This window comes from Myotis yumanensis, unplaced genomic scaffold, assembly GCF_028538775.1.
Source record: "Myotis yumanensis isolate MYYU_CA2020_CCGP unplaced genomic scaffold, mMyoYum1.0.hap1 SCAF_9, whole genome shotgun sequence".
Classification (NCBI taxonomy): Eukaryota; Metazoa; Chordata; class Mammalia; order Chiroptera; family Vespertilionidae; genus Myotis; species Myotis yumanensis.
The window spans coordinates 21,543,015-21,558,584 of record NW_027223760.1 but is presented as its reverse complement, the minus strand read 5'-3'; the positions used below and the strand labels follow the sequence as shown (position 1 = coordinate 21,558,584).

Sequence of the window (15,570 nt, the reverse complement as noted above, 5' to 3'; positions counted from 1 at the left end):
TGCTAAACATTTTATTTGTGAACTCATATAGCATCTAACACATAGCGCAGAAAATTTAAGAGCAACACTCAAGATGAAGGGGACATAGGGGACAGCCACAAGTTCTTTTGCAAGGTCTGCAGTAACAAGTAAGAGAATGACCAAATTGTGTGGGCCAGGAGTGACCTCATCATTTCAATGAACGTTTACAAACTCCCTCTCTGCACCGCAGGAGGCAGGTAGTAAGAAGGAAAGGGAGAAACCACAGTGGGTTTGGCAGAGTAGCTATAAGAAATCCAAATGAAAACTAAAGTCACAGGAGCAGAAATCTATACTCTTACCACTCAGATACTTTCAGAAATATTCCCAAGTCAAAACACAAAGGCAAACCAAAGAACAGGCACCAACTTGTATCAGAACTTCCGAGAACCCCGAGGTGGGGAGGTAATGAGCTTGGGGGAAAGGAGCAGAATCGGCGACAAGTGTCCAAAGCTGCCAGCTCTGGGGTGGCAGGAGAGCAAGGAGAGAGCATGTTCTCACTTGAGCACATTCGATTATATTCCTAGACAGACAGACCAGACAAAGATATTAAACACTCATAGCTTCTGCCCTTGGAATTCATTTCTTGCTGGGTGATGGTGGTGAGACGAAAGGCTGTAGGATTGTATTACACTGAATTTTCAGTTTGTCAGGTTCCATCAACTACCTCAGGTACCCTGGGGCTAATCTGTATCTTTCAGGATGGAGATCTATCTCTACCAGCGCCCCAATGACTATTCTCTCTACTTTATGGATATATAATAATATCAATTGGCCCAAATGCTTGTTACAAACTAAAGCGGCTTAATGGATTCTCAGTTGAAAAGCATACGTTGCCCTGGACTGTGATATTACTGCACCTACGCATCTCCAGAATAACTATAACCTGTTATGCAAACAGCAATGTCTAGACTGAAAGAACCATTAACTCCTCTGAGAGAAGAGGACTGGGAGGGGGTGAGGGAAGAAGGGGTGAAGCCAAAAAGCTTTAAAAGTGAGGAGGCGGGTCCACAGAGCAATCTGTGAAGACGAGACAGAGCCTGGTTCAAATCGCAGGGTGGAACCTGGACATTTTCCTGAGGAAAATGCTGAGCTGTTCGTTTAATACACACTGAAGGGAACAGCAAAGGGCTGGGATAACTTCTTCCCCTTTAGAAGAAATAAATAAGCCTGCTTTGAGGGATGTCACGTCTCTCTCCTCTTAAAGCACACAATGGCCTAATGATCCTGGCCGTCCCAATGGCCAAAATCAACAAATGGAGCTGTCTGCCAACTCTCTCGTGCAGAACACAGTGCGCTCGCTCACAACAGCTGCACTGAGAGGTAAAGAGGAAACAGGGTTCGGTAAGAATAGGGTGGACAGTACAAGCTCCACCCCCACCCACAGGGACCAGCCTCCAGGCAGGGCCTGAGGGAGCAGGCAGGCTGGAAAGGGCGCCCTGCGCACGCAGCACATGGCAGCCCCTCGGCAGAGATCCACCTACAGCTTCTGCCTCGGCAGAGATCCACCTATAGCTTCTAAAACAAGCCCCTCCAGCTGGATAAGCAGATACTAAAGGCAGCTCCATGTGGCTTCCTCCTCATCCCAGACCACCTGACAAAAGAGAACAGCACACCCTTCCTTCCAGCCTCCCCAGGAATAAGGAAAACTGTCCTAGGACAGGCAGAGTGGTCGACTCAGAAAGTCAAGTGTCAGTACTCTGCCTACCTACCCCTCCCCAAATGATGAACAGTGAGTAAAGCCCACCAATGAGCATGGAATGAGACATTATACTATGAGCATGTGAGTATACATTATGTGCTGGGCAGTGACCTAGCAACACATGTGAAGAAATGAGAAATCTACTTTACCCAGAAAAATCAAACTGAGTAGGGAAGGGGAGGAGGCATTTTAAGGGAGAAATAGAAACTACAGGCATCCATTATACGGTTTATCCAGAATCAGCAGGACAGAGAAGCACCCAAATTCTGGGATCATTGTCTGAACAAAAGGTGCAGATGTGCACATAAAGGGGATGCTTCTGCACAGCTTCACGAAGGGCCAAATACGGTGACACAAGGATGAAGGAGTCTACATCAACTGGTTTCCCGAAGAGAGATGAAAAGGTCGGGAATACAAAGGCCTTCAGAGCTCAACTGAAGAGATCCTCCTGGGAAACAGCAACATGCCCAGGTGGCCACCAACACACACAACCCTGAATCAGGCAAAGGGATTTGCAGCCAAAAACAGACTGACAGCATAGTAGATGGTGAGATTAATGCAAACAACCCAGAAACTGGCCGCAGATTTTCAAAGGAGTGCTGAAATGAAGTGGCATCAAAAATATGCCTATGCAACAGGCCTGTCATTTGCTAGGGGAAAAAAGCAAGCATCTGTGTCCTTCAGCTTCCCCTCTAGTCTCAGTTCTGAAAAGCTTTTTCCAAAACAGTGACATGAACTGATGCTGCTTCATCCAGAATATATCATCCAGTCTAAAGTTTACCCTATGACCACAATACACACACTCGGCAAGATTAGAGGTTTAGTTTCTAAAATTATAGACACCTTACTAATAAAAATAATTCCCCAGATTCATAGTGCTATGAGATATGAGGAACTTAAATGTCTGGATTTTGAAATGAACAAAATTTCCCCAGGACAAAGCTAATTAGCCCACCAAGAAGTGAAACCTATAGCATGGCCTGCAGAAGTGCAAGACACTGGAGGACTGCACTAAACTTGCTTTGAATATAAAATAATATGAAAAAAAAGGTAATTTATCTAAACACAGTGTATGTAGCTCTGCAATTAGTACCTCATAAATAGAGAAAGATGAAGGGAAAGCATTATAATTGATTTTAAAATTAGTTCCAAGCAAAGAAATAATCTGACAACCAACAAGGTCGACAACAGTAAAAAATATATAGCCCTCAGGGAAAACATGCACCTAAAAACGTCAATGAATCAAGACACCTAAACTGCTCTGAAAGAAGAATATTTGGGAAAGCCCGAGTAAGAGTAGAGGTGTTAAAAGAATGTCAATTGGGGACCAATCTGCAAAAGCACTTAAAATCCTGACATTAACCCCTCTGGTAGACTGCAGCCACTCTGCACTATGCTAATGGAATACCACTAGGAGGAAAGCCACCTCCCAGAGAGGCAGGGCTGGTCAACCCAATGGCAGCAACCAGACAAACTAGGAGTGGGGAAAGGAAGCGTCTATAGAAAACTAAGCCATGTGTGACCTGGCCATCAGAACAAGTAATCCAATTAGGAAATAGGAAAATGGGAGTGGAAGTTGACACACTGGCTCAAGTTGGAATGGCTATCTATCAGAAGCAGCTAAGGAGATTAGCAATAAATTGAGAGATAGTCAGATGCCACTCAAAAGCAACATGTGGATTTGGTCTTGAGCCTCAGCAGATATTTAGATTTGAACATTAAATACTTGCTGTGTTTACATCACTCTGCAAGATTCTGAAAAAGAAAGAATATGAAGCTGAGAAAACCATGCCGTTCCAGCCCTCAGAGTAGTTCAGGCTTCACAGTGGAAAGCAGGCCCCGACATTAATAAGTAGTACAGGCTGACAAGGAGGTGGGAAGTACTATGTGTATGGAAATCTTGGGGCAAAAGACACCTTCAAGAACCAGCGCAAGAAAAAGGGTTACCTGAGCACAGAACTATGTTAAATGGTCACAGGACAGTAAATATGATGCGACTGTCAATGTAAGAAACAACAGAGAATTACTGTGGCTCACAGGATTGAAAAGGGGCAAGAAATATGAACACACCAGCAGCAGAAAGTTTTAGATAAATTGAAAATAGAGAACTGTGTAAAGGCGATGATTAAATGAAGAGAGACGAGAGAGAAAAAGAGATGGATTGCAAGAGGTAAATGTACATGGTTCAGGGAAAGATTAATGCCCAAGAACCACTAGAAGATGCTAAAATCCCACAAAAAGTATTTAGAGGGAACAGGCAAGGGAATGCATTAACTAAAGGAAACAAAAGAAAATATAATTTGTAATAGGGAGAAGAAAGCAAATCAAAGGGAAATAGGATAGATACTTGCTGTCTTCTCCAGGTCACAATTCACTATAAAGATCAATGAATGTACATTTTAGGAACTCTGCAATCTACCCAAATACCAAATGTCTTTACCTCCCCCTTGATTCAGGCCTGCCCCCAGTGACCTCTCCAGCCAAAAAGCAGGTTGTACCTACATATGAGTGTTTTTACAAATGATAGGATGGATGGATGGATATATATCCTGAAATCTTAAAAAGATGAGCTAAGACCCACCCATAGTCTTCTCATAATTTTTTCAGTCCTCTAACAAAGACAGTTTCAAGCGTTCTTCTCAGAAATGCCCAGATCAAACAAATCTGAGGCATATAGAATGCCTCTGCCAGCGCTCTGGTATATTCTCAGTCTGTCTTTTGATCACACCGCTGCAGTCCCCAAATCTCCCCACTGGAAACCGGTGAAATGCTATATCCATTTCAAAGAGCTTTTGCTTCTCTCCAAGGTCCGTAATGCCAAGCTGGAGTCCCTCTCTAATTCACTATTTGCCTTATGCTCCGTCACAAGTGGGAGATCACAGTCAGTGGGCTTATTGGTTCGCCCGCTTCACTTAGGAACGCAGCCCCACAGCTTTCTGTTGGTGTGCATCTAAGTGGCAGCATCATTTGCTTTAGGGTCCGGAGGGACCAGTCATCTTGCTTTCAGAAATCTAAACTGGAGGGAATAGGTTGAGAACCGCTTTTAATCGTGTCTAAATGGCAAAGGACCCTGGGGCCCTGTGCAACGAATGGAGTTATTAGCACCTGAAACTGCTCTGCTTCTGACAAAAAGCCCTTAAGAATCCCAGGGCATCACTCATAATATGCCTACCTGCAGCTCCGTCTACCGTCAACTGCCTACATAGAAGACCCAGTGGGGTGGGGCTTGGAAACAGCTTCCCCATCCAAAGGCAGCAAGGGCACTGGAAGATCAGGCAGATTGCAGCTTTAATAAAACTGACCTTTTAGTGCCCAGGTCTGAATATTTAAAGACCCTGCTATGAAAGAACATTTATGTGGTAAATAAGTTCAGAGGGAAGAGGCTGAAAGAGAGGGTGATGAAAATGAGTACAGGGTGAAAGCACAGGGCTAGGAGATGAGAGGTTCCACCTTCCCATACTTACCAGAGGTCCAAGCTGAAGGGGTGTAGATCGGGGTGCAGGTAGGGATAGGGGTGCAGGGAGGTGTGTGTGTGTGTGTGTGTGAGTGAGAGTGAGAGAGAGAGAGAGAGAGAGAGAGAGAGAGAGAGAGAAGCTAAGGAAAGAAGTTTAAGAGAAAAACCCTGCAAATGAAAGCACACTTTGTACACTTAACACCTGGGGGTAGAGTAAATGATGTGCCTGTTTTCAAGGTAAATTTCAGCTCCTATATCCTGGTTCACTACAATAGCACTGCATGAGCAGGCTTCATGGAGGAGTAAGTCAGCACCTTGATCGGATGCCCAAGGGTATGTATTTCCATTGTCATTAGCACCGCAAGTGTAACACAAAGCTCACAGCAGCCCTGGGCAATAGAGCACTAGGTTTTCCAGTTTCACATCAAAGCCACTTGCTCTCTAGGAAGTCCTGAGACTGCACAATGTGTTATCTCCTCTAAGGCAGTAACTCAGAAACCCAGAGCCTTTCTCCAAGACTTAGCACTTGTTTCTTTGTAGCAAACAACTGGATAAAATCAACTATACAGTCTGCCCTCTGTAACAGTGAGTTCAACATCATGTGGGTTCAACCAACCAGGAATCAAAAATATTTGGGAAAAGAAAAATGTTATGTTTTTGCTGACACGTACTATATAGTCTGGCCTACAATGGTTACATTTGTATTGAGCATGTATAGACTTTCGTTCTTGCCATTATTCTCTAAACATAACAACTGATTTACAGAGCTTTTACATTGTACTAGATATTATAAATACTCTAGAAATAATTTAAAGTATATGGGAGGATGTGCTTAGGTTATATGCAAACACTACACCATTTTATTTTTTTAAAAATATATTTTATTGATTTTTTACAAAGAGGAAGGGAGAGGGATAGAGAGTTAGAAACATCAATGAGAGAGAAACATAGATCACCTGCCTCCTGCACAACCCCTACTGGGGATGTGCCCACAGCCAAGGTACATGCCCTTGACCAGAATCGAACCTGGGACCCTTCAGTCCGCAGGCCAACACTCTATCCACTGAGCCAAACCGGTTAGGGCATTACACCATTTTACATAAGGTACTTTAGCATCTACAGATTTTGGTATCCACAGCAGGCCCTGGAACCAATCCCCCCGGGATCCCAACGTAGACTGTACCGCAGGAACACCACATCAGCATCCAAAATGGCTCTCAGCCTGAAGGAGTTAACATCTCTAAAGAGTCAACTCTGGATTCATACTGAATAATCCAAAAGCACTGCGCCACAGAATCAGCATCAGCAGCATCAGCCATCCAATTGTACTCTTTCTGAGGAAACTATTACACACCCTTGCTTTTAACTCCTGTCATACTTTGAAGCAACAAATCAGGTTCTAACCAAAATCTGAAGAATGAAATACAGAGTACTATTGGAAAGCAATTGCCGAGGGTGAAAACAGTTCCTTTGATTGTGCTGTTTTGTCCGGAGCCCTTTCTCTGGCTGCAATTAGAAAGTAATCAAAAGAGGGAAGTAGTAGTATACAGTTAGCCTAGGGCAAAACCTTCTTGCTTCTATGTATAATTCAAGAGAAATGAACTGGTCTCTGTACAAAAAAAGGAAAATCTAATTTGCCTGACTATCCCCACAATATATAGATGTCTCAGTAGATCTATATTAGTTGATGACATGTTATTAGAGGCTTTAGGGTTTGGGGAAGATAAACATTCAAAGAAATCTCTCCTTCCTTACTTGAAGGGCAAGCCCCATTGGGTCATCATCTGGGAGCTGGTAGGGAGTCACTGCACGCCATCTGCCTGCCCTTGAGGAAGCTAGACTTGCCCTCTTTACCTACCCCTCCAGATTCTTAATCTGCACCTTCTCCCACTCTGCTCAGAACAAGCTCCAATACCATAAGCTGTTAGGGTATCTTTTTCTCCATTTTAAAGCCAGTGACCTCCAGAAAGTGTCCAAAAATTAGATGGAAGGTATCTCCTGAGTGTTTTATTCAACACCCTCCACAGTCCATCTGTAGTCTCCAAATAGGCCTCAAGCACTCTGTGTTTCTGCCACTACAAGATCACCCCCCAATTCCTAAACAACACTCAACATTCTCATTGGAGAGTCTACCGGCCTTGTTCTAACTAGGATAGCCACATATTCTTGGGCACTTTGTGCCTTGCTCAAGGGCACCTGGCCAAGGGGACAAGGGCAAATGGGAGCTGAAATTCAGCCTCCTTTTTGTTTGTCAAACCATGTGCCCTGACATGAGGCTGCGGGGAGGAAGGAATAACCTTCTCTTATCTGTTACAAGGGTGCCATATGGGCTAACAGAGTTCTGGCACCAATATCTACATCTTGAGTACTCAACTGGTCTTCCCTTGGATAATAACAGTTGGTATACAGTAAAGAATACTAGAAACCAAAGACCCCAAGGAGTTGGATGCCTATTTGCCTTGTCATTACAGACATAATTATATCCTCACTGGGATCTCCAGGTGATTTTTATTCCTACATGATTATACATCTGCTAGAGGCCCGGTGCACAAATTCGTGCACTGGGGTGGGGGGGTGTCCCTCAGCCCAGCCTGCACCCTCTCCAATCTGGGACCCTTTGGAAGATGTCCGACTGCCGGTTTAGGCCCGATCCCACATACGGGGATCGGGCCTAAACCGGCAGTCGGACATCTCTCTCACAATCAAAGGGGTCGCAACCCACAGGTTGAGAACTGCTGCTCTAAAGGAATTGAATGAACAAAGAAGGGAAATCATTCTTCATGTCAATCAAAAGCCATATGTTGTAGACTCTTAGAGATAAGCCTTACTTAGAACTTTCTGAAAATGGACTAAGATTCTCAGGAGCAAAATTAAAGGAGACGGAGGAGGGGGGTGGGGGGGGGAGAGAATACACCTACCTTGGGGTAAAGAACAAGGAATTCTAAAGCCTAAACTAGTACATATATTCCAACAATTTCTCATTGTCCATTGAAGCTAGGGGAAATCTACCCAATTATACCCTGAAGAGTTCAAAAGGATCCTGGAAAAACTAAAACCCTCAGTAATAGTTCACTTCTTACTCCAGAAAACCTGCTGTCATCCTACCTAAGCTATAACACTCCTACCCCCCAAAAGCTGCTTAAAATTCAGCTACATAGCCTACATTAACATAATGCATTTGGCTGATGATGCAGGCACAAAAATTAACGTTCAAGAATTTCAAAGTTGTGGTTGCTGTGGGAACCTTAATTCCAACTGCATGGCACAGATGCAGAATTGTGGACTACTCCCAATACTGATCAAATTGGAGATATTTATTTACTCTGTGCAATGAAGCAGAGCTACAGTTACTAAGAGAAACTTATTTTGGCACTTCTTAGGCTTTCAGGCATTTAAATTCTCCACGTTACCACAATACTGTTTGCTGCATTAAATTGCCTCCTCCATGGGGGAAAAAGGGAGAGAATGAATTGATTGGCCAGACATTCAAAGAACCCATCCTGTATGTTTTTCTTATGCATAATCTGATTCAAAAGACAATCATGATATTTTCATTTTACTCTTATGGGCTGTCTGTAAACTCTCATGCAAATGAAAACAAGGCATGAATTTCAACTTGTAAGTGTACCAAATCATGTGGACCTACAAAACAACAAAAAAGCAAATTTCACGTCTTTAGAACTACAAAGCAGAGAGCACAATTCCAGCCACATCGTTTAGTTTATGAAAACTGTCCGAACACTTGCCTGTGTCACTGGCTCTCACTGAGAACCCAGTTCTGTGACCAATCAACACAGTTGCACACTTTAGTTATTAGAGGGCAAAAATAGGAGATGTAAAGGTATCTGTAACAACAACACATAGGCAGACAAAAAAGAAATTCAACCTCAATCCCTATTCCCAACCTCTCATAACTCTAACAATGGGAAGAAAATGGCCTCAAAATTTAAAACAAAACTGTCTGAAGACTACCAATTCATATAGTTTTTATCCTAAGCACTAGAGGCCCAATGCACGAAATTCGTGCAAGGGGCTTGGCCCTCGCAGCCCCAGCTTCATCCGAAAGGTCATCTGGAAGGACGTCCGGAAGGTCAAGGTCGTTTGGGTGTCCGGTCTAATTAGCATATTATGCTTTTATTATTATAGATAATTTCTCAAAATCACCCACACTGGTTAGGTAAGCACCTATGCCGCCAGAAGATCCAACAAATAACACAAAACAGTGTAACTAATAATTATAGTTACCACTTGCAAAAGATGAATAGGTGACCCCAGAGAATATATATAGCAAGATTCATTTCTTCCTAGAGCAAAAACAAATGGGCCTATCTCATCAAAATGAACAGCAGAAATGGGACGCACTACAACACATGTCAGATGCGGACCTTCTCTCTCCTTATTCTCAGAGAAACAAGATCTCACTAATAAAACACACCTACCATCTTACATATCCCAACCGTAACTCCTCTCAAAACCCCAAGGGAAGAATGCCAGCAGTGAGTATGAGTCAGGACAAACTGAGGTCTGCCCAATAACAGCTAGGCTTCAGATATTATGAAATACTTTGGAGATTTAAAATACTTTTCCTCTGGAATTCTCAGACATATGTATCACATTTAACTAATCCTCCAGCTCTTTCTATTTGGTTTTTGAAGAGAAGCTTCACTGCTTCCCTACTGTTTTCTTACCTGTGTGTTCTCCCCCTCCAGCCTCGGTGGTCGGATGCTGGACAGGTGGATGGTCTTGTAGTCACCGGAGTTCAGCTTCACAACAATGGCATCAGCATTCAGCACCTGCATCACCTGTGGACATGAAGGCAAACTGCTTAAACCTACTTCAATGGCCCAGATAATCGTAGCACACATGCTATGGAACAAGGCTTTCGCCAGTCACAGGGAAAAAAAGTGAGATCAATAGTCACTGGGGCAGATCTAATATCATCCATCATGAGGCAACAATGTTCGAAAAACTATGCTACAATTGCCAGGCCCCAAAGACCTGATTATGATTTCTCCAAGAGCAGAGTCTATAGCATTCACAAAGATAGTCAATCTTTTTTATCTTTTCCCTAACCAAGACATGTGGTTAACTACAAAGCTTACGAACTGGAAATCCAGTCTCTACATGTTATTGAAGATTTTCCTGGAAACAGGATCTAAACTAAAATCAATCCCTATATCTCAATGTGAATCTAGGAAAAGAGGCAAGAGCTGGATTAGAAGAAGGTACCAGCCCTAGATGAGAAAGAAGTAAAGTAGGATGCCCAGAGAGAGAGCAGAAAAATAAAAAACAAGTGAAGGGCAAAAAGAATTGTCATCTCAGCGTGGAAAAGATGTTAATCTCAGAGGGAGAAACATTAAATTGCTAAGCCATTACTTCAGCTACTCTAAAAGCCACGTTTTCAGAGCACTACTATGGTCATCTTTGTTTTAGAGCCCCAAATCAGTGCCGCTGGACCCCACTCTCAGCTGAAAATGATAAACTTCCAGTCTGAGATAATTTACAAGGATAACTATTTGAAGGGCAAAAGTACAAATATTCCTCTGTGGAGGTTATCAGGATACCCTACTAATGTGCACAGAATAAAATTCCATTGAAACCAGGCTAGGTTTCAAGTAAAACCCACAATTCAGCCAGCAGTCTATAATTCACCCAATTATACTCCGAGCCTGTTGTTCCAGGGCTGTTTCTTCCTTTTTGCAAACAACACTTTGCTACAAGGTAGCTACTGATCACAAAACAGGTCACCATCCACCTCACAGGCAGAATCAAAACCACCTCTTCCAGGCTTCAGTCAGGTCCCATCAGGATCTAACAGACAGCCAAGCAAACTACAGGGTCAGCTGCCACTGCATTTTGAGGGTAGAACTTCCCAAATGAAACAAAAAGAGCTAGATTCTCCTTTGCTATGGATAAAAGAGCCCTTGTTAACTATTCAGATCTTTGAAAACAAATATACCCATTTACTCGCACACTCCTCCAAAATGGCTTTTACCTTTTGCCAAAGAACCAGCCACACACACTAAAAAGAGTGATTTAAAGGACAACCTGAAGAGCAAAAAACAAAAACAAGCAAGAAATGATACATAAGAGGAAACAGCAGGAGGAAAGTGCCATCAAACAGAAAGAATGGAAAAAAGATGATAGTTAGAAATGAGCTGTAAATCCATGGAAGACTGAGTAGGGCTGCTGGATGGAGACATCCGTGGTTTTACGACCACAGGTAATAGGAATCATGTACAGAAAACCAGATCAGTGACTGGAAAAGTAATGAAAGCCTAAACACCTAAGTAGATTGGGCAGGAAAGGGGTGGGAGTGGGAAATTATATATTTGTAAAATTATATGTATTGGGTAACAACGGTTGATAACATTATATAAATTTCAGATGTACATTATAATACAACATCTGTATATACTCAATGTGTGCTCACCACCCAAAGTCTAGTTTCCTTCTGTTACCATATATTTGACTCCCTTCATCCTCCCCCAATTATACCTAAGATTAACTTGCAACCGTGAAAGCAGCAAAAAGCCACAGATCTGATCATCACAAAGGCTAACCACTCAAAACCAAACAGCCAGGACCTATAACTCACCTGGTCAGAAAAACTTGGTGAGGTCCAAGGGTAATCAAAACCATGGTCTTTGGTCACACCAGGACCAAGTGAAGGTCAGGGTTGATTACCTATGTATGGGTGGTACCAAAGGGCATAGGACCCTCCAAATCAAATCAAAGAGCCCCTTATGCCAGCCCAATCACAAAAACATGTCCATGAAAACTTAAAAATGTTGTGGCCCCACCCCATAACAAAGAAACAGAATTTCTGGAGGATGAGGCCCAGAAATCAGGATTTTAAAAAGATTCCAAGGTGATTCTAATGTGCAGCCAAGGTTGAGAACCACTGGCCTAAAGGATAATAGAGTAATTAGGCATCTCAAATGAACACACATTTCCTAAATCTCAATGATGAACAGAGCTACACATTCCTCTTGCACCAAAACTAACTCATTAAATTGTCAATTGCCAAAAACATTGAGAAATTCGTATAATCAAGACTTGAGAAATATTGAGACATTCTCCTAGTCATGCTCAGAGAGGAATAAAACCAGGGAAAGTATCACAGTGTTCACACCTTCACCCCCGGATTATAGAATGTGAAGATCTAAGCCTGCCCCTATGACAAGTTACTGGTGCTCGTCACCCCCTGTAATGCGTTAGCAGTAGCAGCAGCAGCAGCAGCAGCAGCAGCGGCGGCGAATGAATTCCTGAAGCTGTAAATTTCCGGCCTCAGCAGCACACTCTCTCTGCTTGGCATCTCCCTGATTAGAAACCTCCTCTTCAAGACCTGCACACTCTGACGCTGCCAGCTAAATGAGGTTTGGCTTTCTGGTGAAGGGGTGAATGGGGAGTGCATGTGTGTGTCCGTGTGTGTGTATTTAAGGGGGATTTATGACTTATTATTCCTCTGTAAATGGTGTCATTAGTGTCCGGAGAACAAGCGGCTCCAGAGCTGAGGCATGGAAGAGGCAATAAGAGTGGCTCTGGTCACATACTGTGCAATAGGTAAAATGCAGAGTGGTTACTACCCAAAGCCTGCACATCAGCACCGTGACAGAGCACATTTATAATAGTGAGGTTTCTTATGTGCTTTTCATCAGGATAATCTAAATATTCCCACATCGCTCACTTTCTCCACAGCTACAGATTTCTACGTAGTCTACCCACACATCCACCACCATACCACACACTCTAGGACAGTGATGGCAAACCTCCTGAGCTCAGGGTGTCAGCATTTTGAAAAACCCTAACTTAACTCTGGTGCCGTGTCACATATAGAAATTTTTTGATATTTGCAACCATAGTAAAACAAAGACTTATATTTTTGATATTTATTTTATATATTTAAATGCCATTTAACAAAGAAAAATCAACCAAAAAAATGAGTTCATAGGTTTGCCATCACTGCGGAGATAACCTAAGGCACAGGAGCAGAAATCTACACTGAAAAAGTCACTAACTGGACTCAAAATACATGCCCTAAATCTGAATCCCTCACCGTTTCTTGAAGCCCAATCATAAATGGAAAACGGAGTGGTTTAATAATGACGACTGTAGGCTAAGGGCTGCCACAAGTCAAGAGAAGTGCAGAGTGCTATCAGGGGCAAGGAAGGGACATCCATTCCCATCTCTGGCCTCCTGCCACACTCCCATCTGCAGAGCCCATCCACAGTGATCACTGGGCGGCGAAGAGCTGTTCAGCTTCTTAAAATCCTGCAGTGCATATAAAATGAACAAAAAGAACCGACAATAGCCTCCTGAGCTACAGAGACACTCAGCATAACTCCCCAGACACAACTTCTGGTATTCCCAAAGCTAACTAAATTATCAGTGCCAGATAGGAATAAAAGGACCAGCAGCCCAAAAAGGGCTTTCTATAGGCACCAGCAGGGAATACCCTTTCTACTCTCCGAAATCATGGCATCCAGCTGCATCTCCTGGTCCCAAGGCATGTATGCTATGTCTATTCTCCCCAAAGCGAATCCTGTAAATACTACTGAAGCAACACCAAACGTGGGTGAAATAAGGAATACCCCACAACTATTATAGCAATGGCCTGGAGTCCTACATAGCCCAGTCTCCATCCCCCAGAAGAGTACAGCTGCTACCCTGTGTCCTTGACAAAATGAATACTAAGCACACAATTTCCTGATGCAAATACCTCTAGGCACCTAAGCATGATTAAACGGACTGGACACTATAACAAGTACTTCAAAGGAAACCAGACATCAGACAAATTCCCACAGAAGGGCATCCTACAAAACACCCAACCAGGACTCCTCACTGCCAAGGTCATCAAATGCAAAGAAAGTCTGAGAAACTGCCATGCCCAGGAGGAGCCTGATGAGACACGACAGCTCAATTCAGTGTGCTATCGTGGATGGGATGCTGGAACACAAAACAGACAGAGAAAATCTAAGGAAATCTGACTCAGGCATGGACTTCCATTGAAAATAACATAATATTGGTGTACCACTTATAACTGATGTGACATAGTCATGTCAGATAATAGTAGGGGGAACTGGAGGGGGGTAGGGTAATGCGGAACTCTGTGTACTATCTGCCCATTTTTTCTGTAAATCTAAAACTATTCCAAAAAATAAAGTCCCAAATTAAAAAGCCAAGTAAATATTTTTTTTACAAATATTTTCTAATTCAACCATTTTCTTTTCTTATCAGTAATCAGTTTGCTAACTTAAACTATAAACCAAATCTTTTTTTTTTTAAGAAGACACACTTTATTAAAATACTGAAGTATATTACTTAGCATCATCATTTTAGCATTGATTCTAACTTCATGGTTGTAGTTATTCTGCAGTTTGACGATAAGAGCGCATCTCATCTCAGAGCTGCTTTTCATTTTGCTTTTGTGGTATACACCAACTCTTGATCTCTTTTGGCATAACAGAGACCACCTTCCCAACCAGATCTTCAACACAACTTCATCTAAAAGCCCTACGACAAAAAGTCAAGGAAGTAGCTAGTATTTTTTTTGTTCTCTCCACATTACCAAATGAGAATATAATGGAAAAGTCTAGATAATGCCAAAAATATTAACAAGTATCTTGCAACCAACCCTGCTTAAGAACCATCTTAGAGAGACATAATAATGAATTCCTTTCAAAGCTATGCCTGGACACACAGCAAAAAATAATCAGGACCAAATCAAGTAAGTACCAGAATCTACCACATCCAGGGATAGCTTATAATTTCACCTCCAAAACTGGACATGGCCACCAATACCAAACAGTTCACTACGTAGGGCAATCTCCCAGTCAGAGCCCCAAAGGGTAAACTCCTTGAAAGCAGAAACCACTTCCCTCAAAGCAACGCTTCCAGGGCTCCGTGTTTTTAAGTAATCAATTGGTTCAGAGAACCAAACTAGAGGCCCCTCACAAGGCAGGGGAGTGAGAAGACTCACCTCCTGAGGACACGCTGCCACTCCTCACCACTGCCCCTCCACCCCACCCCTTCGCGTTATTCAGGACTGTGAAATCTGCAAGACCTAAGCATACAGCAGAAGGGACAGGGAGGCCAAGCCACGTGCTCAGGGGACCATATGGCTACAAACAGCACAGATCAGCTAAAACGCCACAGGGAAGGCAGGCAGGAAATTGGCAAGCCACGACAGGCACAAAAGTCTCAAGCAGGCTCAGCTAATCACTGTGAAGTGAACATGCTTCTCTGCTAACCTGGAGAGACAAGAAGAGCCCTCCCTTGCATTTCCTTCCTTAAGAAGTGAAGCTGCTTGAGCAGAGAATGGAAACCAGGCTTTCAGTAGGCCACGTGTATCAAGAGAATACTTGGCTGAGTTTCCAATTTCTCAGAAGTGAGA

At 43.0% G+C, this 15,570-nt stretch overlaps 1 protein-coding gene across 1 annotated transcript in view; it reads right to left on the bottom strand.

Moving 5' to 3' along the window:
* Nucleotides 1–15,570, bottom strand: part of SND1 (staphylococcal nuclease and tudor domain containing 1) — a 447,431-nt gene that overhangs the window by 370,730 nt on the left and 61,131 nt on the right. The window contains exon 10 of the mRNA XM_070423847.1: nt 9,863–9,976. Coding sequence (XP_070279948.1) covers nt 9,863–9,976 — 114 coding nt within the window. The remainder of the gene's footprint in view (nt 1–9,862; nt 9,977–15,570) is intronic.